The following is a 21,985-nucleotide window of genomic DNA, read 5'->3' as shown; positions in this document are numbered from 1 at the left end:
GACTACTACTACTAGTAAAAAATGTACGTTTGAGAACAAAAAAAATTTGAATTTGGTTAACAAAACTGCTTTATTAAGCAAACGTTTCATAAGTCTTATCTGACGGATTATGAAGACCCCCTGCTTTGAAAACATTTCTCCAACACACATAAGGAAAGTGAACAAAAATTAGAAAATCTGTTCCTTTTAAATGTTAAGATAATAATTGATCTTATTTATACTGATCAAAAAGTGCTTAAGTTGTTGCCTCATCTCATAAATACAAATACAGACCAAGTCTATCTGTCTTTTATGTTTCCCAGAATGAAAAGGGACAAAAAGAACAATCTTGGATAATTACAGCTGACCAAAGGCACTCTAGCCAAAATAAAATCATCAGATATCAGGCCAACGCCAAGCCTAAAACGCTGACATTTTTCGCCTAGAAAAGGGCCAGAATGGCAGGTGTCAAAGGCCGTCAGTCTCAGGCTCTGCGCTAGAGGCTTGCAAATGCCCGGCCAGTATAGAGCCGCAGTTAACACTACATTCAAGCTGCCACCACCACACAAGTCTGAAAAGAGCAAACCCTCACAGTCACTCATATCAAACTGGTGGCAGCTGTTCATCACCCCCTCAGCTCCCCTTCCTCCCTTAAACACCCTCCTCCTCAAAGAGTCACTTCAGTGTGAGCGGTCCAGATTACTGTGGACATGTTTTCCACCACAATCTCACGGCAATTCATTACTATTTTAATGATTCTGCTAATTGTATGAATTTGTTAATCGCTCTGGCATAAAAGGTAATAAGAGCTAGGTTTAGGTGTAATGGTAGAGGGCTTCATTATTGCATTTTTAACCATTCATATTGTATGATTTAATAAGAATTAGCCACCTCGTAAAATACATTAAAATTTCTGTAAAATCAAGCTGTTTTCCTGCAGAGATTATGGGGGCCGGGTGAGTTGTCAGTTCAGTGCTTGACACGCGAGTTGTTTCAACACAATTAATTGATTCAATGAGTCATTACGTCGCGAATCGGACATTAACACGCTGTTTGTTTTTCACAGCTGTTAGATAGAGGAAGGAAAACACTTTCCTGCGCTTATCACAAGCGCATCATTCACCACTTATAAATCACATTAAAATGTTAAAATAAATCTTAGGCCGGGCAAAAATTTGTTTTACGCACTCTCAACAATGCAAGCCTGAGAAATTTTACCTCGCACGTTATGAAAAGTCATTTTGCTCGAAGTCTAGAGCCCTCTTCATTTCCAACAAATTTAAAATTCTCGAGATAAAAAGCACCCAAGTATAGCACATAAAACCGATATCTCTGGGATTTCCATATTCATTAGAGGTACGGTTTATAAATGCAGATGTGAAATTGAGGTTTCAATGTTTTGATGTAGCAAGCTTTTTCTTTCTCTATACTCCAAGGGCTATAAACTAAAACCTAAAACGGCCAAACACAAGTAAATGAGGCATGAAATGTGCAGCGTGGTTAAAAACTTCACTGTTGGCGATTGCTTCCAGTCGTTCTGACATCACAAGAGGCCATTAGATAGAAATTGACAGATGAGGATTTGGCATCTGGGTTTAAGGCAATGAAAACTGCAAACTGCTTGCTTGATCTCATGGTTGGCTGACCAGGATCAATCAGCACGAAGTAGATTGAGAGTGACACTACAGTTTCCATGTCCACTCTTATGAAAAGTTTGTTTAATGCAAGAAAGTATTCACAGAAAGCTGGAATGACTGTTCTGCACAACCCTTCTTCTGGAATGAATATGCAACATTGATGCTAAAATCCCTTATACGTATATATTATAAGTATAAATTTGGCTTTTAAAATACATGACATTGATAAAAGACAATAAACACTAATTTCTATATTTACTGTTATAAAAGTAGTCGATCTAAATTAGGGGGCTTCCTAGAGCCACTGGTTCTGAATGTCCTCTGTGACATCTGCGGACATCTATCCCTCAGTGAGACATTAGCTAAAGGCCTGTGACTGGCAAATATTCCTTCTCATTTCTCCCTGTCCTAATCACCCTACCCAGAATCCCCCTCAGAGGTCAAACCGCCCAGAAACAATAATCCACTCATCCAAGACCTTACACCCGTAACTCATCTCACTCCACCAGAAGCAAACTGGAATCTAAGAGCACCACAGAAAAGGACCCAAACACAGGTATACATGAAGGACATCTATAAAGAAATGTATCACAACCCTCAGTAATCAAACAAATGACACTGCAAACCAGACTGTAAATTGCATTATTTAGTATTAATAATTATAGTCTTGTTTTGTAGTTAAATTATCGGCAAACTTATGATCTTTTACATATTTTAATGTAAAGATGTATGTTAAAATGTTTTAAACTGTTTTTGTAGACAGAGATTACTGTACCAATTCTATTTCTAACTGCTTTTATTTACTGTATTTTCTAAGACAAAATTTGTATTAAATATTATACAATTATAAAAAAACAGCATTAAGCGTCCTTGAGCTTAGAAAACGTTTAGTCTTCCTGAATTCTCAGATAAGTGGCAGTTTCTTTCCTGCTACAATGAACATGATTATTTCTGATTCAAGCAACAGACACGGATTAAAAACAAAGTGGATGGCAGTATGAAGGATTGAGCGTCTGTAATTCCTTGTCCCCCTCCAAACGGAGTCTGATGACCAGAGACTGGCCGGCTGGTGGCGGAGACAGCCTGAGGGGAGGAGGCTGGCTTCAACCTTACGGACAGACAGAGCTGTCCAATCAGTCTATAGCCACAGCTCAGTATCAGGATCCCTGCCCTGACAGTCAGAAACACTACAGGCTCTTTCTCATTAAACAAGATACATGTCATCTTGTCCTTCAGGGGCAAGAGCCAAAGTCAAGGCCAAACAGTAGCAATGACCTGAGTCAGAGCAGCACTTTCCTATGAATAAACCTCTTAAAGGAAGATAAATAAAAAAAATTCTGTAAACACAATGGACAAACCACGCTAAAAGTGTAATCACGACAAAATGAGTATTTCATAAAACTATTTCAGCAAGAGACCATTTCAAAATTCAGGAAAATTCAGAAATCATGGAGCTAAATTAAATACTTTATAAGACCTCATGTCACTTCAAGAAACTTTAACTTACATTTACTATTCTCTATACTATATTGTGTATTGTGAGATAGCACAACTATATAGTTTGTCCTTATTAATGCAACATAATTGAAGTAAAATAATAATTTTATAACATTTAATTCTGTGAACAACAAACAATATTTATGTTAAATTTCAAATAGAAATATTGTTTCTATTTGCATTTGCAGAAAATAGAGAAACAGGTCAAAATAATGCTCTGTGTTGTTTTCAGACCTCAAATACTATTAAGGAAACGAGTTAAAATTTACATTTAAGCAATACAAACATTTTATTGATACATGTATTTAAGAAAAGTTTAAAAGTACATATGATAAACTTGATTTTTGTATAGTTTTTATGCGTCTTGTCATGCTGACAGTTTTTCAAAATGCTATCGGATGACTTTGTCACTCCTGAGGTTTGATTTTGTTGAAATTAAACAGACACTGGACTGTAATGACCACAAAAAAATCTAGAAATGCTGATTAAATGAACATTGGAATTCAGACTTGGAAGTCTCTTATTTGTTTCTGTGGCTGTATATAGGGTAGAACCACAAAGCTTGTATGGTGGTTTCATCCTGCAAGGAGCTGAAACAGAAAGATGAATAAAACAAGATAATCATCTTTATGAGAATTAAAGGGGCTTCGTAAAACATAATTCGTAATACGTTTAAGAGAATTGTAGGCTTGACAAAGCCTTCAATAAACATTCAACAACTCTGTGTTGAGGTTGGTAAAGATAGCTAGAAATCCCTGGGGGTTACATTAAGACATTCTGGTGTCCAATTGTGGATTTTGAAAAATCTCTAAAAACAAGCTTGTGCAAAAACACTTTAAAGCCAACATAAATAAGGCGAATCCACATCAGAACCACCACTGCTTTCTTCCAGCAGTCCTCACCGGGACAAACAAGGTCATCCTGGATTTGGTTCATGTTATAGGCTTTGAGCACTTCTTAGTCATGATGACGGGGGAAGAAGAAAAGAATGCAACCCCTACAGAAACAATTCACAGTTAAAGTGATAGTTCACCCAAAAATGAAAATTCTGTAATCATTTACTCACCCTCTTGTAGGGCTGCTCGATTATGACACAAATCATAATCGCGATTATTTTTCCCAATATTGAGATCCTGATTATTTAACACAATTACTCATTATCCTAAATAACAACATAGAAAAAAAACTTGGCTTTTAAACTCTGAATTTTACTGAAAATTTTATGTAAAGAAATAGCACGGCTGAACCACTGTTAAGAAAGGGTGTGCTGTGGATTTATACTACAAGAAAAGAGAGGATCCTTGCAAAATGGAATGCGGCACAATAATCGTTTACCTCGATTATTTTGTTTTTATAATTGATGAAGGCCAAAATTGACTATTACGATTAATTTTCAATTAATTTCATAGCCCTACACTCTTGTCATTTTAAACATGTATGGCTTTCTTCTGCAAAGCAAAAAATAAGATATTTTGAAGAATGTTGATAACCGAACAGTGGTGGCAGCCATTGACATCTATTGTATAGTCACAAAACCAATGCACGTGAATGGCTGCCATTTTTGTGTTCTGCGGAAGACAGAATTTCCATTTTTGGGTGAACTATCGCTTTAATATATAGGACCTCATTGTAGGCTGCTCATGCAATGCAGAGGAGACAGAAATTTCAGTTGCTTACATTTTTCCAAATATCTTTCTTTGTGTTCAAAAGAACAAAAATTGTATACAGGTTTGGAACAACTTGGGGTGGGGAGTAATTCCTGACATCATTTTCATGTTTGGGTGGAGTATCTTGAAGTTAATGTTTATCCTGGCCTTTTGCTAATAACAACCTCATCAACTCAATAGGCCCTTGGTTTAACAGAGGAGCACCAGGTCGCTGAGAGCGGCGCGGATCATCCCGCAGGCTCATTACCGCACACAGTCAGCCGGCACTGCCTGTCATTCCACAGCAGCAGTCAGGCGAAAGAGAGGAAAGCAGGCGGCTAGCGGGGACGTTGTGACAGAAAGGAGGGAGACCCGGGATGATGGGAAGGGGCAAGAGATGATGTTTTTTTTCCGAACAAGCTGATGGCTCCGGAGACATATAGCAGATGGTGCAAATGAAGCCGCCGGTTTAATTGACTAGCTGCGCACAAAGTGCAGTGCGGACATGAACTTTCAAGGGGGAATAATGTGCCGAAAAAACACATGGGTCCAAGTTCATCCGTCCTAGCAGCACACACAGGGAAGGCTGGCGCTATATGTAGGTGCACTTACCACAAAGCTATCGGCGCCAACAAAGAATTCACTTTAATCACAAATCAAGAAACTTAAAACCACTTCGTGAAAAGTGTTTAACTGATAAACTGTCGGAAGATGTCCTAAGGAGATATGCCATTAAAAGTATAGTCACCCAAAATCATTCTGATTTGCTCATGTTGTTCAAAAAATGCCCATTAAAGTGATATGATAGGGAACAACACCATACATAATCACACAATGATGTGTTTTCAAGTGTTACTGGTCTATATTTCGTTATATATAAAAATCTGCATTAGTCTGAGAATCTTACCCTAGTAAACCGACGAGAGACGCATTCCTCCACTTAGAGGAACATTTCAGCATGCACTTTAATCAGTATAATTTATTACAACTAGCACTTTACTTCTATAAAAATCTGGCTGGGACTATCGGTACACAAAAGTTCAATGTGTCAGCACAATACGCCAGACACTGGATGTTGCACTGCCTATGTGGAGATCTACCACTTTCATTTTCGAATAGAGGTTGAAATGAATCCACTTGTGGAGTGCCATGGATGTCAATTTTGACGCATCATGTTTGCGGAGAATTACTGAGGCAGACCTGGCAGCCCATCTGAGCTGCACTGAGGGATGCGGAGAGCTGCAATGAAAACCGCCATCAATGTACACCATAAACGGCCACTTCAGAGCGGTTCTGGGCAGCTCTCCAGTCAGAACCAAAAGTCAACAAACACGAGTCCAGCTAGATGGAGGGAGAGACAATCCCAGTTCGAGCTTTATTTGGGTTGGATAGGAATACATCGGCCTGGTTTGGTTTGAAGGACGGTGAGAAATATTTGTTTTTAATTAGAGACAGTCAAACAAGGTCCAGATACCATTTTAAACCCGCAAGAGTAACACATTCCAGACCGGCACCGTTTCCTGTACTCCTCCTTCGCGAACCTTGCCTGACAGTTGCTATTTTCACTCTTAGCAGAGTTTATTGATAAAACACTTTCAAATTTCAAGCTGTAATCACACAAAACTGGAAATGAGTTTGATGTGACCTCAAACTAATGCAGGTAAATCTCAGCTGTGCTTAAAATACCAAAGACCCATCACAGAAAGAGCTGCACTCATAAAACAAATAACTGCAGAGGATAAAAATAAATAAGTCATACCAGTATGAAACATCGAGTGGATGGAAGAAGCGCTGTTTAATTAAATCTGTAAAGAAGGCTTCGGTTTCTCTGCATGCTTTGCCATTTCCTATAACAACGGTTTGACAGCTGCAAGAACACAAAAACAGTTACTCAAAAATCTTTTTTACTCATTTAAAGATACTCATTCAACAATATTCACTTTGACTGTAATACCTATGTTTAAGCAATAGATGGCGCAGTTTTTCCGCCTCTCTTTTTCTAGCTGAGCCATGCAGGTAAACCACATCTGTGTGCAGTATCTGACCTGAGGAGAAACACAAAGGTTGTAAGAAGATAAGAAAAATGTCTGCAGAGAAGAGATTCCAGGGCAAATTAACACATCACTCCCGAAGTCCTATTAGGGATACAATTCTAGTAATTTAGACAAAATATGAGAAAAAATGTAATATAAAGACTTTTATCTACATTCATTAATTTGTTTCAATATCTGCAATCATTTAATTTAATTCTAGTACGCACATATCTGCATCATATGCCTGGCATCAGCCATTGGTCCACTACATTCATGCCCTTCATCTTGTTTCCCTTTCAGACAATTCGTTGGCGTTTTTGTCAGCATGAGAAAGGCGATCTAATCGCAATGGACACCTCAGGAGCCAGGCAGGTCATGTGACTCCAAACCCACAGACCTGTCACATTCAAGCTGGCTCCTTGTGAGTGTGTGGTGCTGCTGCAGGGCAGAGGGCAAAACACAGCGATGCCACCTGACACACACCCGCCAGCCCCATCACTTGCCTGGACAGGGGGCACACAGAGGGCACAGCATGCAGCTCAAACCACCGTGATGGCACGATGAGCATTCTCATCACATCTGCCAATGTTTCTTAAAGTTGAACATTTCTTTGAAATTAAAATGAACTGTGATTCGTTTCCATTGGCTTTTTGTTTTGTTTAGAAGATTTTACAGCATCAACTGTTTGTTATAGATACTTTAGGATTTTTCCTTTCAAACTCTGAATGCATCGGAGTCTAGCATTCTTACTGGTGGGGGAAAGAACAGCCAGTTTGCAGCCATGGTGAAATCCTGGATCCACTCCCATGATAACATTGCCCCGCACTGGACACATCAGAAGACGCTGACGTAGATTGCGAACAAACATGGCTATGGATTCCTTTTCTGCACTAGCAGTTAATTTAGTCCTGGGACAGAATGAAGCACACGTAAAGTTTAGAGAGAATATTATTTGTGCGCTGTACAGAACGTTTGAGAAAAAGCATTAGGCAAAATCGTGAGGTTTCCTGTCAGGCGAGAACAAACCTGTAGCCTCGGCAGAGAAATGGCAGAATGAGCCTCTTGTAGGAATCTTCAGCAGCATTCTTCAGAATTTCCATCAGTTCCGGTCGTGCAAATCCTTGTGGCTTCCACCTGCAAATCACACAAAAAGTGACTAATTAGTTTGACACTGAAGTAGTGTAAAAAAGAAAAAATAATGAATAGATTTCAAAGCTTCAGGGAGAACAAATTCAACTTTCAAAACATGTTTTTTGCAGAACAAGTTACATTCTACATTTTTTTATGAAAAATTGCTGCCAAAGGGGGACTGCCATAAACAAATATAAACATACTTATGTATACTAACCTTGGAATTGCAAATTTGGGATTGTAAACAAAAATAGAACAAAATGACACGTTTTCATATAAGTAAATGTATGAATAAACATAATTAATTCCTTCCTGAAAGGGACATTTTATTTTAAATATATTTTTATATATATATATATAATTAATATAGTATGTTCCCGGTTTTTACAGTAAGATCCAAATCCACAGCTTTTAAACAGCATTTTAACATATGTAGGCATTCCTACAAATAGATTCATAAAACTAAATGATTAAACAGTTAAACATACATTTATAAAATGTAAGATGAACTGTAACAAATAATCGTAAAAAATATTGATAATGTTTAGAAACTTTCTTCTTTAAAGGTCCAGTGTGTAATATTTGGGATTGATCCATTGATAGAAATATTTACATTTACATTTATTCATTTGGCAGACGCTTTTATCCAAAGCGACTTACAAGTAGTTTTTTACAGTGTCACATTACTGCAGAGCAATCAGGAGTAAGGTCCTCAAGGGCACTTCAGTCATGACCTGTTGGCACTGAGATTCGAACTGGCAACCTTCTGATCACAAGCCAACAAATAAAGCGTTATGTTTTTATTACCTTAGAATGAGCTATTTCTTTCTACATACACAATGGGTCCTCTTGCATGTAATTCACCGTGTTCTGTCAGCCGTCGTAAGTGTTTGGAAAGGGAGGGGTGGAGCGAGCGGCTGGTTGCAATTCGCAACCTTGCCACAAGATATTACTGACTGGACCTTTCAATTATAATATCTTATGAACATCTTTAAAGTATTAATTTATTTCAAAATCAATCTCTAATCATGAAAAGCAAATACAACAGTATTAAAAACCAGTTATCATATTTTACACCTGGCATTGTAAAAATCAGCTGCCAAGCCACCGCCCATCAATCAGACCAACAGAATTGAACCATTGAGTGTGAGAGGAAGATGAAGAGGTGTGTGCGTGTAAGTGTTGTGGGTGTGTTCGGGGGGCTGGAGCGCTGACCTGACGTTGACGCACCACCTACAGAAGTCATTCTTCAACCAGTCGGGAATGTTGACCTTCACTGTCAGAATCTTCAGATTCTCCCCACGGTTAATGGCTAATGTCTGAAACGAGAGAGTAACCTGTAGAGACAGCCGACACAAGGCAAGGCAAGGCACGGCAGCGCGCCATCAGTGCCACCCCCTCCCGTTCACTCCTACAACAGGGCAGCGCGCTAAAACACTTTTTAATCTCACCGAAAAGCCTCTCTCACTTTCTCCTACCGGCTCTTTAAAGGAAAGTGACATGCTGTGAAGCAAATAGTTTTAAGTATCTGACCTTTTCTGAGCAGAAGGTTTTGAAGGAAGAAAGCAAGTGGGAAAAGATGACCCATCAATCTGGACTCCAAGCGGAAGAACCGAGCTGACAAACACCAGCAACCCCCTACGAAACACGCTCACCCTTACACCACAGAGATGCAACCACCCTCCTCCACATCGTTCAACAGCTAATGGCCTGATCAAGATGTGAATTAATGCAGCCAGAAACATGACGAAAATTAGATTTCCCTATTTTGGCATTTAACCACCCTAAGGCGGCTGTTTACTTGGGCTTTCTCATGCGACGTTCATCACATTTGAAGTTTTGCACGAGATGAAGGAAATGTCAAACAAATATCAAACTTTTCTCCTTATCCAGTTGTATTTATAAATTAGGGTGTGTGTTGTTAAAGCATGTGTGCTATACATTGAGAGGAAACAAAACAAAAGGTTTAGCTGTTTTTAAAGACAAATTTTCAATTGTGTGTACTGTTTTTCTGTACCTTAACTGTGTTAGAAGAACACAGCTTATGGGTTAAAATCCCACATACTGATACAAATGTATACCTTAAAGTGATAGTTTAGCCAAATCATAATTTACTCGCCCTCAGTCATTTAAAACCTGTATGACTTTCTTTCTTCCGCAGAACACAAAAGAACAATAAGCTATTTTGTTGGTAAGCTGGTAAAACAGCGTGACACCCATTCACTTCTATTACATGCAAGTGATGCCAGTTGTGCCAGTTAACAGCATTCTTCAAAATATTTGGTATGTATAAAAGAGAAAGTCATACAGATTTGAAATGACCAGAAGATGAGAAAAGGATGACAGAATTAAAATTTTTGGCTGAACTATCACTTTAAATGCACACTAAATTACTTTAGTGCATGTGCCAAATGTGTAAATGTAATTTAATCTACTCACATATTAAAATCACTGAGCCTGAATCATGAAACACGAACAGAAAAAAGTTTTGTATAAATCGTTCGCAAAGTCATTTTGACGTAAATTTTCAGTTTCATCATATTTTCAAAATGCTAGTTCGTACGAAAGAAATGTACCTGCTCCATACCACAAGTAAAAAGTGTGTAAAACCGCACGTAACGTTCTGTATTCTTTTAGACAAACTGATGACACTGCATTTTGATGCACTTTGTATCATAATGATATTCCACGAGTTCTTTTGACCAGTCTTTATTACTTTTTAACGTTGGGTAAAACGCAGAGCTCGTCACTGTCCTTTTTTATGAATGAGGCCTATTGTTTGTGTGTCACAAACCTAGAAACTGGCTGAAGACTGGGGCGAAAATGGAAACATTAGTGTCTTTAAAGAATAAAACAGAAGTTTTCACCACACCTTAAACAGAAATCAGCTATTTTGAAAAGCCATAATTCACATATTCAAGCTCAGTGTCTCATTTCAAACCCTCAATCAACACTTTCATGCCAATCCAGGACATGACATTTAAGAACAGGCAGAGGAGGAAAAGAAGGAAGGAAAAAAATGTAGTCTAAATATTCAACATATCATGTTCCTCAATAACAATGAAATCATAATTGGAAAAATATGAGGAATGTAAGCGACAGAAACGAATATTATTCTAAAGACTGAGCTATTCTGATTCAATATTTGTTCTCCAAATAAAGGCAACGCCATCGCCACAGAACAGAGCAATAGAGGATGGCTGCTACGAAAACAAAAAGGAGGGATGAACTTTTCACTTCCTATCTTTGTGTGTACAGAAAAACAAACATAAACAACAAGGGGCTTAAAATACACCAAGGACCGCTCTCTATAAAAAACAAATGAAGTAAGAACTACAAAAACTGTTTAGCTCAAACATACAAACAAGCATTTCACTTATTAAACTAACTATAAACAAACTAAAATTTGTGGGACTTTGTCTAGTGGAAGAAACAATGCACTGAATTCATTTTTGTCACTAAATATCCAACAATGATAACCGGCCCCTTGTAAACTCCAAAAAAGTAACTTGGTATGTTACTAATAAAAACGGCATGCGTGGAACACGAGAAGGAAAAATCTGTCAAATCACTAAACTCATTATTTTCCTCAATACTGTTCAGGAACTAAATAAAATCTTTGACAGAAATGTCAAAAACAGCCTCTCTTCTAATTTAATACACAATATATTCAAAAATAAGAAAGAATGTTATTAAATTAGACCATTTTGCTACTGATCATATGTAAAATGTTTATGAAAATGCTGAAGAAACAGGCAGGTGAAATATGATTATATACTGTTAGTAACAACATGCCTTATGTGCAATCTGGTCAATTGCAGGTGATTATTTTCCACATTAAATACAATATTTAAAACGTAAAAGAATTATATTTAATACAAATTTATTACAAAGATTGAATTCAAATTAATTGCAATTTTTTTTGTCTTCTGAAGTCACAATTTGTTTTATAACATTCAGACCCATCACTGTGCAGACAGTTTGACTTATTGAAAATATACAAGTTCTGTCTTATTTGTACACAAAGCATCAATGTACCCTCTGTTAATGAATGAATCTCTAAGATCTGTAAAACCTTTTACACCAACCCGTTCACTCTTACGATACCAATGCATGAAACCCACTCGATCACCAAACACCACCCCCCACTCGCTCGCTCGCGCACACACACACACATCTGTCCTTAATACACTCTCGCAACTGATGTGTTAAATTAAACAAGCAAGAACGTGTGTATACACATGCCTCCTGTCAAAATACATTCCACACTCTTCCTCAGAAAAACCACGAAAAGGTTCATTTTAGCCGGAGTGTGACAGCTCGCAGGTCACGGCAAACTCAAATTAACACTCACTGACAATCCACGTCAGCAGATTAACAACGGGTAAACTATGTTTCATAGGAGATCTCTCGCACGCTCGCTCGCAAATTCTGCCTTTGTCTCTCGCCCTCTCCCTTTACCCCCCATCCCTCTCACAGAGCCCATGAGCGGCTGTCATCATGAAGCAGTGACTGTCAATCCCAGCCTTTAATCCACAGCCACGTGGATACAGACGTGTCACATATGTTAAGAAGGGAAGAGAGGGAATGACTGGAGGACAGGGAAGGGCTTGAGAGAGCTGGATCGAGGGAGAGAACGATGACAGAGTCACTGTGACATGTGGCCCGCAACCGGCTCTGAGTAAGCGGGTACCCGTGAGTGAGAGGGGGAGGAACACTATTGACACAAAGACGTACGGTTAAATGCCACTGACAGAAGAGCTTTAAAGAGTGACACAAGGACTTATATGTGTGGCACAACACTGTCAATGTGTATGTAGATATAGGGTACTAGTCAAAAGGGCGCGAGCTACTTCTCAATCTTAAGTGTTACATTTCTCCCACTGTGTAACATAATAGTATCTGTTAAAATATGATATCAAACAAAACAAAATATGGAAATTATGTTGCGAACCAAAACTGTCCGAAATTGATGCAGTCTTATATTTTAGCTTCTTTAAAATTACCTAAAGAGTCTCAATGTATCTTTGGGACTGCCTTTATATTTGTCAAAGTTACAACAACAAAATGTTGTTAAAAATTATCAGAATAAAAAATCAAGACTTTTGTAAAGAATAATGTATGTATTATTTGCTTATTCATATATTTGTAATAAATACATTTATATGCAGTGAAAATATTTTAAAAGAATTATAATATATAAAAACCATGAATTTACTCCTTTGTTACATTTTAATTAACTTTTAAAAGAATTATTCATTTAATATTACAGCATCATATTCTGTAAAGGGCAAATATACTAAGAAATCATAAATTATATGGCATTATATTCAAATATCTGTATAAAAGAGATATTGCAAAACACAAAAGATAGTGATTATGATCCTCATGATTCGTGACCATACCTGATGGTGCTGGATTTGCTGGACATTGCAGGTGAAGTCAGTGTATAGGCTGAACTTGGCAATGTCTTTTGGTTTACTCTTTTGATTGCCCTGCTGCTCTTGCTGTTCTCTAAGGGCTGTTTTAGAAACTGCTGAGTGAATCGTCACTGACCCCCTGTCACACCTGAGAGAAAACCACACACATGCAGTCAAACAGGTGCTCATAATTGTGACTGACAGGTCAGAAAACTCATGAAAGATATGTGTATGTAATATAAGAGATGCGGTAGATTATTACATGAAGAGAAATATTAAAATAGAGAGGAAAAAGCTATGCAAAAATAGGTGGCTAAATCATAAGTGGCTTACAGTGACTGGACATAGGTGAGAGATTCCTTGTCTTTAGAAATCATATCCGCCAGGATCTCCTGCACACCTGTGGCCACCTCAACCAGGTTTGACAACCCTTTGAACAAAAAGAAAGAAAAAGAGCATATATGTAACATCAAAAGTAATCAGTTATTCAAAGTTTAACTGAATTGGAGTAAACCGAATGTAACACCGATCAACAGCTGACAAATAACATACTGTATTAAGACTTTAGGTTAACATTTATGTTTTCAATGGTGTCCAACAGTCTGAGAACAAATTGAAATTCTTGGATTCAAACTGCCAACCCACAATCCACATTGACAATATCATTATTATGCTATGCTGTTATTAATTTAATACATTTGCAAAATTAAACTAAGTGAATATTATTGCATATGTGTAAAAAAGTTATAATAAATTAAGTTAAAATGCTTTGAAGCTTGGAATATAAAAATACTAGTTGTCTTGTCTCTCAACCCTGCTGTGTGTATCTTATGACTTCTTGGACTGGTTACCATATCTTTCACCAAATTTTTACTATTTTATCTTAAAATTCTTTCATGATTTATTCACCCTCATATTGTTCAAAACTTATATATGACTATGGACCAAAACATTTAATTTGAAGAAATTTTGTGTCTATTCAATCAAGTAAGGTCCAATGTTGCTTGGTTCTTCTAAACATCTCCATTGTCCTTTGCATAAGTTATAGAGGTTTACAAAGACACAAAGGTCAGTAAATGATTAAAGAATTAGCAATTTAATTAGAAAAATGTTAGTGTGAAAAAAAGTACTGCTTAAAAGTACAAATTTCCTATGTAGTGTCAAACATTAGCAGACGGTATAAAAAATGCGGAAGTACTTTGCTGCCCTCTACTGACAAAATGTCTAATATTTCAAATGATTTAATGTCAAATTTACATACATTGTGGAAGCTGATGAGCACCAGGGCCGAATAATTTTATTTACATACACCACCATGTTTTGCTCTTGGACAAAAAATATTGTATTATTATGTTCTGTTGAACACAAAATCAGATATTTTCAAGATCTTAGGAAAGCAAACAGTTCCGGGGCACTATTGACTATCATGTAATTTTTTCCTACTGTGGCAGTCAATGGGGTCCAAAAACTGTTTGGTTACAAGCATTCTTCCAAATATCTTTCCATGTGTTCAACAGAACAAAGACATTTATACAGATTTGGAACAATTTGGAGGGGAGAAATTCATGACAGAATTTTCATTATCCCTCTAATGTGTGTAGTGGTTTGCAGAGTGGCAATACCCTTTTTGTTGGGCTGGATACAGGAGTGGATGTTCAGTGTCTGGGGTGCCTGAAGCAAAGCTAATGCAGCAGGTTCCAGTCCCAGCTCCTTAGCACGCCGGGCCTTAGATAACTTACTGCCCTTTTTATAGGGGGCATACTAAAGGAAACACAGTGTAAGCTGTTGTTAGTTCATGCATAGTCAAAACCATCAGTTTTATTGTAATAGGCGTTCCTTTTGGCACTGAGCATAATGTAGAATTTTGCTGTTTCAAATGTTGTAAAATATGGAGCTGACAGTATACAGTATGTGTATTCAAAGGTGAAAGTTTTTTTTATGTTTTAGCTTTCTTTTTTTCTCACCACATGGTCTATTTCATCCGCTGTTGTGCAGTTTTGTAAAGCATTCTCCAGCTGGGAAGTAAGAACTCCCTCCTTTCTAAGTGTTTGAGCGACAGATCTGCTCTTCTTTGCCACCGACCTAAGACACACCAACAATGTCATACAACAGATATACTTTTACTTTTGAACTACTCCTCATAGTATCTACAGAAGATTAAATAAACATGTTACAATAATTTTATGGAAGAGTTGAAAATGTCTGCAGTGCGGCCATCTAGCAATCTAATTAATGAATTGATGCTAGTGCAAATGTTTTAAATGAAAACAGGCCTTTAAAAAAAGAGGAACATTACTAGATCCTTTCATAAACAAATGTTTTTTTTAGTTCATATTAATTGCTAAGATTGTTTATGAATATAACAATGGTATATATGCAAATATGGTGTAACGGTATATGCAAATAGTTAAAAGTAATAAATAGTTTAAATCAACAGTTTCAAGCATGTTGCATGTCCCCTTAAATGTGAAATCGGCACTAAAAGTAAAATCTTAATCCCTACTTAACATCTTTTTTTCCTTCCAATGTCTTACCGTAGTTCTTCTAGAACAAGTTGAACATCTCTAACAGCATCAGCATCCATATGGTTAATCAACTCTTTTCTGTAGCGCACCATGAATGGAACTGTGTTCTCTTCCTGCAACAGCTGTACAATGTTTCCACATACCCACTGCTCCGCATCCGTCTTCTCAGCAAGTACCTACATGGATACGTATACAGGTAAAAAGATATGAAACAAACATACTTCGTAATAACCTGAAGAGGTTTATTATTGTGATGCATCTATTACAAAATCGATTACAGCATGGATTAAACCCATCTGTAGCATTAGCAAAGTTAAAAAATATTTATGACACAGGAACGTAATAACCCACCTGTATGAGATCCCAGTTCATCTGTAGGTCTTCTAAGCGGGAATTTCCTACTTTGAGTTTTATTGGTCTTCCCTGATGTTCATCCGTCCTCTGCTTCTTCTGAGGAGGTTCTTCAAATGTAAAGTCTTCTGGTTCTTCTTTTTTGACACCGAAAGGATGTTGGCTGGATGACGGCCCCTCATCAGGCATATCTTCAGGGACCGCCGCAGTCGTACTGAACTCATTGTTCAAGTTGATGGATAACCTCTAAAAACAGCATCAGGTTGAAATACAGTACAAGTGTACTCTCAATACATAATCAATCCCTTTGGAGAAACCTAACCGTATTTTAGTTTGATGACGCCATGCTCTTGACTACACAAATTTATCAAAAACAGATATTCGTCAATGGAAAGGTACATTTCAGGGATAGTGGGATCTCAATGATATACCTCTTCTTTAACCCCCATGAGCTGCTGTGATGCATACTTTGGTACATTTCTATCGTCAGGTTGTTGTTCTTTATTAGACTTAACCGTCTTCACTTTAGGGGCCCGTGCTGTTCTCGGCTTCCTCTCTGCTTTAGGCTTTGCCTCTTTGGGTTTAGCCGCCCTTTTGGGGGCTGGTTTTCCATCTGCCGTTTTATCTGTAGCCTTCTGGCGTCCTTTTTTCATTTTGCCATCATGCAAATCCGGCAACCATTCCAACTCTTCACTGTCATCTTTCCGGTTGCCTGTCCTGTAATGGGGTAACATTCCCATTTCATTAAGCACACAGGTATGAGCAAACGGAAGACAGTGCATTTCTACTGTGCATCATCATGCTTGTGTGTTTATAAGGTAAATATCAATACAAATTTCCTGAATACAAATTTCCTTAATTTATACTTATTACAGAGGTAATGACACAAATAGAAACTTCAAGGACAGTGCGAATAAGAAAAGTTAAACACTCACGTGTCATCAAAATCGTCATCTGTTGAGGTCTCGTTATACACTTTCGCTGTCCTTGTTCTTCGCAGCATCTTTGTGTAACGTTAAACGACAACACGTTCTGAAAAATGGTATCCAGACACCGTTTAATTTTCCGCTCTTGATAAGCACACCAAGAAAGGCAATATATTTTGCAATGTTGTGTTCAGTTTCCGGCTAGAATACATCAGGGTCTTTATTTGCTTCTGTCTCATTTTGAATTTAGCGCGCAATAATGTACGTGTGACGTGTTAGGCTTCACATACTCTGACATATGAGGAGCATTTTAAAGAGAGATGTCCACTTACAGCAGTCAAACCGTTAAACTTCCATCGTTATTCTGACATAAATCAAACTATCGTCAGTTTCACGACAAACAGAATGAAGATTTGCTTCCTCGGAGGCGTCACGGCAGGAAGTGACGTACCTCGCAAAATGTGTAATAAAAGTTCCACATGTTCATAAAAATATCTATATATTAAGTGAATAGTTTACTTTGTTTGTTCTGTAAACTTTTTTATACGTGAAAGACATTATTTAAAAAAATGAAGTGTTGGTCAGAGCCACCCCATCAAACATTTCTGCATTGTCTGAACCCTGGACCCTGCCTTTTTCCGAACAGCAGGAAAAAAGCTGTACATTTGTAGTTTAAAAGCATACAAATATAAACGCATGTTCATGAATTTATGAACAAATTGTCTATAAAGGTTGCACTACTGAATGCTATTCTATGTATCGTTCAATCAAAACGCATATAAAGAGGCTGATATTTAGTACAATGACATAGCAAAACTAAGAGTAAGCCCAGAATTATGAAGCATGCATGCACATACTGTAAGATTGTCGATGCACTTTGATCTTTACTCCCCTCCGCTTCCGTGAGATACACAGTTGTGAGATTATCGTAAAACAAGCAGGTAGAGATCGTTCCCTGTTCTTAAAATGAAGAGAAGAATCGACCAATCTGAAAGGAAGGCTACTGCAGCAGGAAAAGCGCAACGAACGGGTCGTCACAAATCTAAGGATTTAAATGTGCTGTCAAGGTAACTTTTCTTTTACCCGCTCAGCTTTGAAATAGCAAAACATGTGCAGCTGCAATGCTGCAACAAGAAAGTCTATGCAGAAGTATGATCAAGTCGCAAAGATAAAATAAGATAAATACAACAAAACTTATACAATTAGAACTGTAAACAAAATTACTGTAACTATAAAGTTGGATTGTAGACAACAATGGACATGTCACGTTATGAAATTATTGATAGAAACCGAGTTGGGTCTTTAAGGCAATGTTAATTAATAGCTGTGTTATGAATAATTCTCACATTTAATGTACATTCTCAAGTGAATGCGTAGCTGGTAATGGTTTATTACATCTGAGTTTTTCTTTATTTCGATTTAAATCTAGTTTCTATTTTTGATTCTCCTAAGATCACAGTGGTGGGAGTGGACTAAAGTGGGATTTCTTACACTCTGCATCCTTTTTGTGACTATACCGTTTCTTCTGCCATACCTATATGGTAATACACAACTTCTTTCTCCTAAAAAAAGGCCTATATTGGAATGTTGTCATTTTGTAGAGAGAATATTTCAGATATGCAGTTTTCGGATTTTACGGAAATTAATTTGTGTATTGTTATTTTCCCAGATTCTGTGGACCTCAGTCGGCCTTCAGATGTAGGTCTCAATTATACTTTAAATATATACCTTAAACCTGAGGAAGGAGTGAGATTGGGCGTTTGGTTAGTTTTGAGACACACACACAAAATAAATAGAAGAATGTTCCGGTTGTTCAAATATCCTCTTTCTTTTTCTTTCTCTTTGCATTACAAATGTGTCCTTGTTCCAGGTACACTGTGCCGAGACATAAATGGCAGGAGTCGAAGGGACAAGATCTAGAGTGGTTTAAGAAAGCTCTGGGGGATGGATCACCCATTTTCCTTTACCTGCATGGCAATGCGGGCAACAGGCAGGACTTAACTTTTAAAATTATCTAGAATTTATGCCTTTGATTTGTTGTAATAATAGCTTATTCTAAAAGTCTTTTGTGTTTGCCGTGATAATAACTGTATTGAACTTTAAACTGCAGTGCACTTTAGGGGATTGGCATTGAATCCTTTTGCTTCACTGATTAGGAACTAAAAGTAACAGGAAACTAAAAGTAAAAACTTTGTATCAATTTGTCCCAAACATTTATTTTAATTACTTCAACATAATATACTATTAATACAATTTAAATTGTAAAGTTCACAGTAGGAAGGGGTTATATTAGGGTTATAAATTTCAACAAATGTTGGGATGACAATTTGTTTCTATACCTTTAACATACAGAGCTTCACCTCCACATCGCATTGGAATTGCACATGTGAGCCTCACTTATTTCATCACAAAACCTATAAAACTGTGAACTTTAGCATAAATATTAATAATGACTGAATCTTTCTCTTGGCCATACAGGTCTTAAGTGCTGCTGGTTATCATGTCCTAGCTATGGACTACAGAGGTGGGTTGAAATGGTGTCGCTTCACTGTTTTATACAATGATTGGGCCACACTTCAAACTTGTCGTTAATGGTTCAAACAATATTCTTTTTATATGAAAACTTTACAACGTATAAGGTTTTGGGGACTCTACTAGTGAACCCACAGAGCGTGGTCTGACTACGGATACCTTACACTTGTACAATTGGGTTAAGGCACACAGCGGAAACAGTCTGGTGTGTGTGTGGGGTCATTCACTTGGTTCTGGGTGTGTAGAATTTCCTTTTTTATTGTCTATGTTTATAGCACACGTATTATGCATTATCTACATATAACTTTTTCTTTTTCCAATAGTGTTGCAACAAACACTGCAGTGAAATTACAGGAGGAAGGTAATAAGTTGATTGATTTAGTATTAAACATAAAAGTCTCTTTAGTGATGTTGTCTTTCTCTTTCATTCCAGAAATGACTTTGTCATTCTGTGAAATAGAACTAGATATTAATTTCTTAAAATATATGCCATAGGTGTGAGGGTTGTAGATTGTTGTATTTTATTGTCAATTTATTGAAAGGAAAACATTTTGATGGAATAATACTTGAGGGGGCATTTACAACTGGAAAGGGAGAATATCAACACCCCTTTACTTGGGTAAGTACTGTTCTGGTAGCAAAATATCTGATCCTGATTATTTTACCTCTGTAAATATGACCTTGCCTGTGAAAACCATGCAAAAGCCTCACAATCTATGAGATTAGGAGCGTTAAAGTATTATTTATTTTTAAACCATTTATTTCACTAAATTTATATCACAGTCAATGTTAAAGATATCAAGTTTATATATACTTTTCATTGTGCACGTAGAAAACAGCAAATCGCAAATAATGTCTTTAGCTGGGTTTTTACAGGCAGTCACATATTTATTGTTAATATGGGTTGTAAATAACAGTCTGATGTAGACCTCATTTGTGCCACTCTTTCTACTTCTCTCAAGTTTTATTGGAAGTTCCCATACATTCAGTACTTTCTTTTCAATCCCTTAAAAGACAACATTTTGGAACTCCCATCAAATGAAAAGTATGTGACATTCACTAAAGAAACAAAGATAATTACAAGAAATTTGAATATACCAGAGATGGTTTTGAAAAGAGAATATACAGTTTTCAATTTTTTTATTAAATAAAAATATTTTTCTTTTTTTTGATAGTTTGAAAAAAATCAGAACTCCCCTTTTGATTCTTCATGCTGAAGATGATCCAATAGTGCCATTCGACATGGCTAAAGAGGTTTGTTTGTTTGTTTGTTTACTTTGTCATTTTATAATGTTTTTCAAATATCTTTTTTAAATGTCTTTTGTTTTTTGTTCAGCTATACAGCTTAGCGAAAAATGCTCAGAAATCAGACAAAAGAGTCAAGCTGGTATCATTTGAGTCATCACTTGGATATGTTCACAACGGGCTCTATAAAGACCCTCGTTTGCCAGATATAATAAGGTAATATCACAAAAAAAATGTAATTCAAGTGAAAATCATTCATTCTAATGAACTATACTATACTGAAGAGCATGTGTTGCAAGAAGCCCATGATATAATGGTTCACATTAAACTAACAATAACCAACACCCGTTACATGTCTAGTTTATTATATTTATCCTTTCAGGGAGTTTGTGCAGTCACTGATGGCATAATACAGACACACAGAAGAGGCGGTTTCTTGAGAGTTGCCCTAGCTGTCAATAAGACTTGTTTTAAACATGTACCTCTATAACTGAATCGTGACTTAATCATGACTTATGACTTTTACATAATATTTTAAATACTCCTTTCTTTGTAAAGTTAAATCCTTTTTTAAATCAGTTATTTTTTTGCCTGAATTAAATGTTTTCCATTGCCAACTAGTATACAATATTATATTTTAATATTATGATTTAATAAAATTAATATAACCAAGATGTCTGTTATGTTATATTGTAAATAAACATCCAAATTTAGAATCCAGATGAACTGAATCATTAATGAAATTGTGATGTTTTATTTGAAATTTATTTTGAAACTTTCTTGTCTATTTTAAGACAAGATCATAAACAACTTTTCCTAGTCCGAAGCCTGTATAATTTTGCAGCTGAATTTAAAACAGCGTTATATAATTATTCTAACAAAGTTTCACTATGTTTATTTTTGTTATGCTTATTTTAAGTTAAAATTGTAAATGTATAAATTACTATACAGTTCTTGAATCTTAATAAATACATAACAAGAGCTCAATTGAATTAGTTCGCGTAAATTGTTGATTTACTGGATAGGCGTAACTTCTCACTTCCCGACAAAATATGCAGACATA

At 36.7% G+C, this 21,985-nt stretch overlaps 2 protein-coding genes across 2 annotated transcripts in view; one reads left to right on the top strand and one right to left on the bottom strand.

The window, feature by feature from the left end:
* Positions 1 to 17,589, bottom strand: part of srbd1 (S1 RNA binding domain 1) — a 48,755-nt gene extending 31,166 nt beyond the window's left edge. The window contains exons 1-14 of the mRNA XM_079472359.1: positions 17,478 to 17,589; positions 17,155 to 17,251; positions 16,651 to 16,936; positions 16,220 to 16,465; positions 15,878 to 16,044; positions 15,308 to 15,425; positions 14,966 to 15,104; positions 13,677 to 13,773; positions 13,329 to 13,491; positions 9,139 to 9,242; positions 7,819 to 7,926; positions 7,543 to 7,700; positions 6,714 to 6,804; positions 6,519 to 6,626 (exon numbers count right to left, since the gene is read on the bottom strand). Coding sequence (XP_079328485.1) covers positions 6,519 to 6,626; positions 6,714 to 6,804; positions 7,543 to 7,700; positions 7,819 to 7,926; positions 9,139 to 9,242; positions 13,329 to 13,491; positions 13,677 to 13,773; positions 14,966 to 15,104; positions 15,308 to 15,425; positions 15,878 to 16,044; positions 16,220 to 16,465; positions 16,651 to 16,936; positions 17,155 to 17,222 — 1,853 coding nt within the window. The 5' untranslated portion in view covers positions 17,223 to 17,251; positions 17,478 to 17,589. The remainder of the gene's footprint in view (positions 1 to 6,518; positions 6,627 to 6,713; positions 6,805 to 7,542; positions 7,701 to 7,818; positions 7,927 to 9,138; positions 9,243 to 13,328; positions 13,492 to 13,676; positions 13,774 to 14,965; positions 15,105 to 15,307; positions 15,426 to 15,877; positions 16,045 to 16,219; positions 16,466 to 16,650; positions 16,937 to 17,154; positions 17,252 to 17,477) is intronic.
* Positions 17,590 to 18,035: 446 nt separating this feature from the next.
* On the top strand, positions 18,036 to 21,907 carry LOC306904183 (lysophosphatidylserine lipase ABHD12-like). Its single transcript, XM_079473936.1, has 13 exons — positions 18,036 to 18,212; positions 18,598 to 18,686; positions 18,815 to 18,908; positions 19,016 to 19,135; positions 19,498 to 19,531; positions 19,624 to 19,669; positions 19,785 to 19,914; positions 20,001 to 20,038; positions 20,220 to 20,296; positions 20,640 to 20,722; positions 20,853 to 20,931; positions 21,014 to 21,138; positions 21,305 to 21,907. The coding sequence occupies exons 1-13, from the start codon at positions 18,112 to 18,114 to the stop codon at positions 21,330 to 21,332; spliced, it is 1,044 nt and encodes a 347-aa protein (XP_079330062.1). The 5' UTR covers positions 18,036 to 18,111; the 3' UTR covers positions 21,333 to 21,907.
* The last annotated feature ends 78 nt before the right edge of the window (positions 21,908 to 21,985 follow it).

Source organism: Barbatula barbatula (genome assembly GCF_947034865.1).
Source record: "Barbatula barbatula genome assembly, chromosome: 14".
NCBI lineage: Eukaryota > Metazoa > Chordata > Actinopteri > Cypriniformes > Nemacheilidae > Barbatula > Barbatula barbatula.
The sequence above is the reverse complement of the archived record's forward strand: the minus strand, read 5'-3'. Positions and strand labels throughout refer to the sequence as shown.

Coding starts and splice junctions, on each gene's coding strand:
- LOC306904183 (XM_079473936.1), top strand. CDS start 18,112: ATGAAGAGAAGAATCGACCAATCTGAAAGGAAGGCTACTGCAGCAGGA. Junction 20,039..20,219: donor AGTGAAATTACAGGAGGAAG/GTAATAAGTTGA, acceptor ATTTATTGAAAG/GAAAACATTTTGATGGAATA. Junction 21,139..21,304: donor CGTTTGCCAGATATAATAAG/GTAATATCACAA, acceptor TTATCCTTTCAG/GGAGTTTGTGCAGTCACTGA.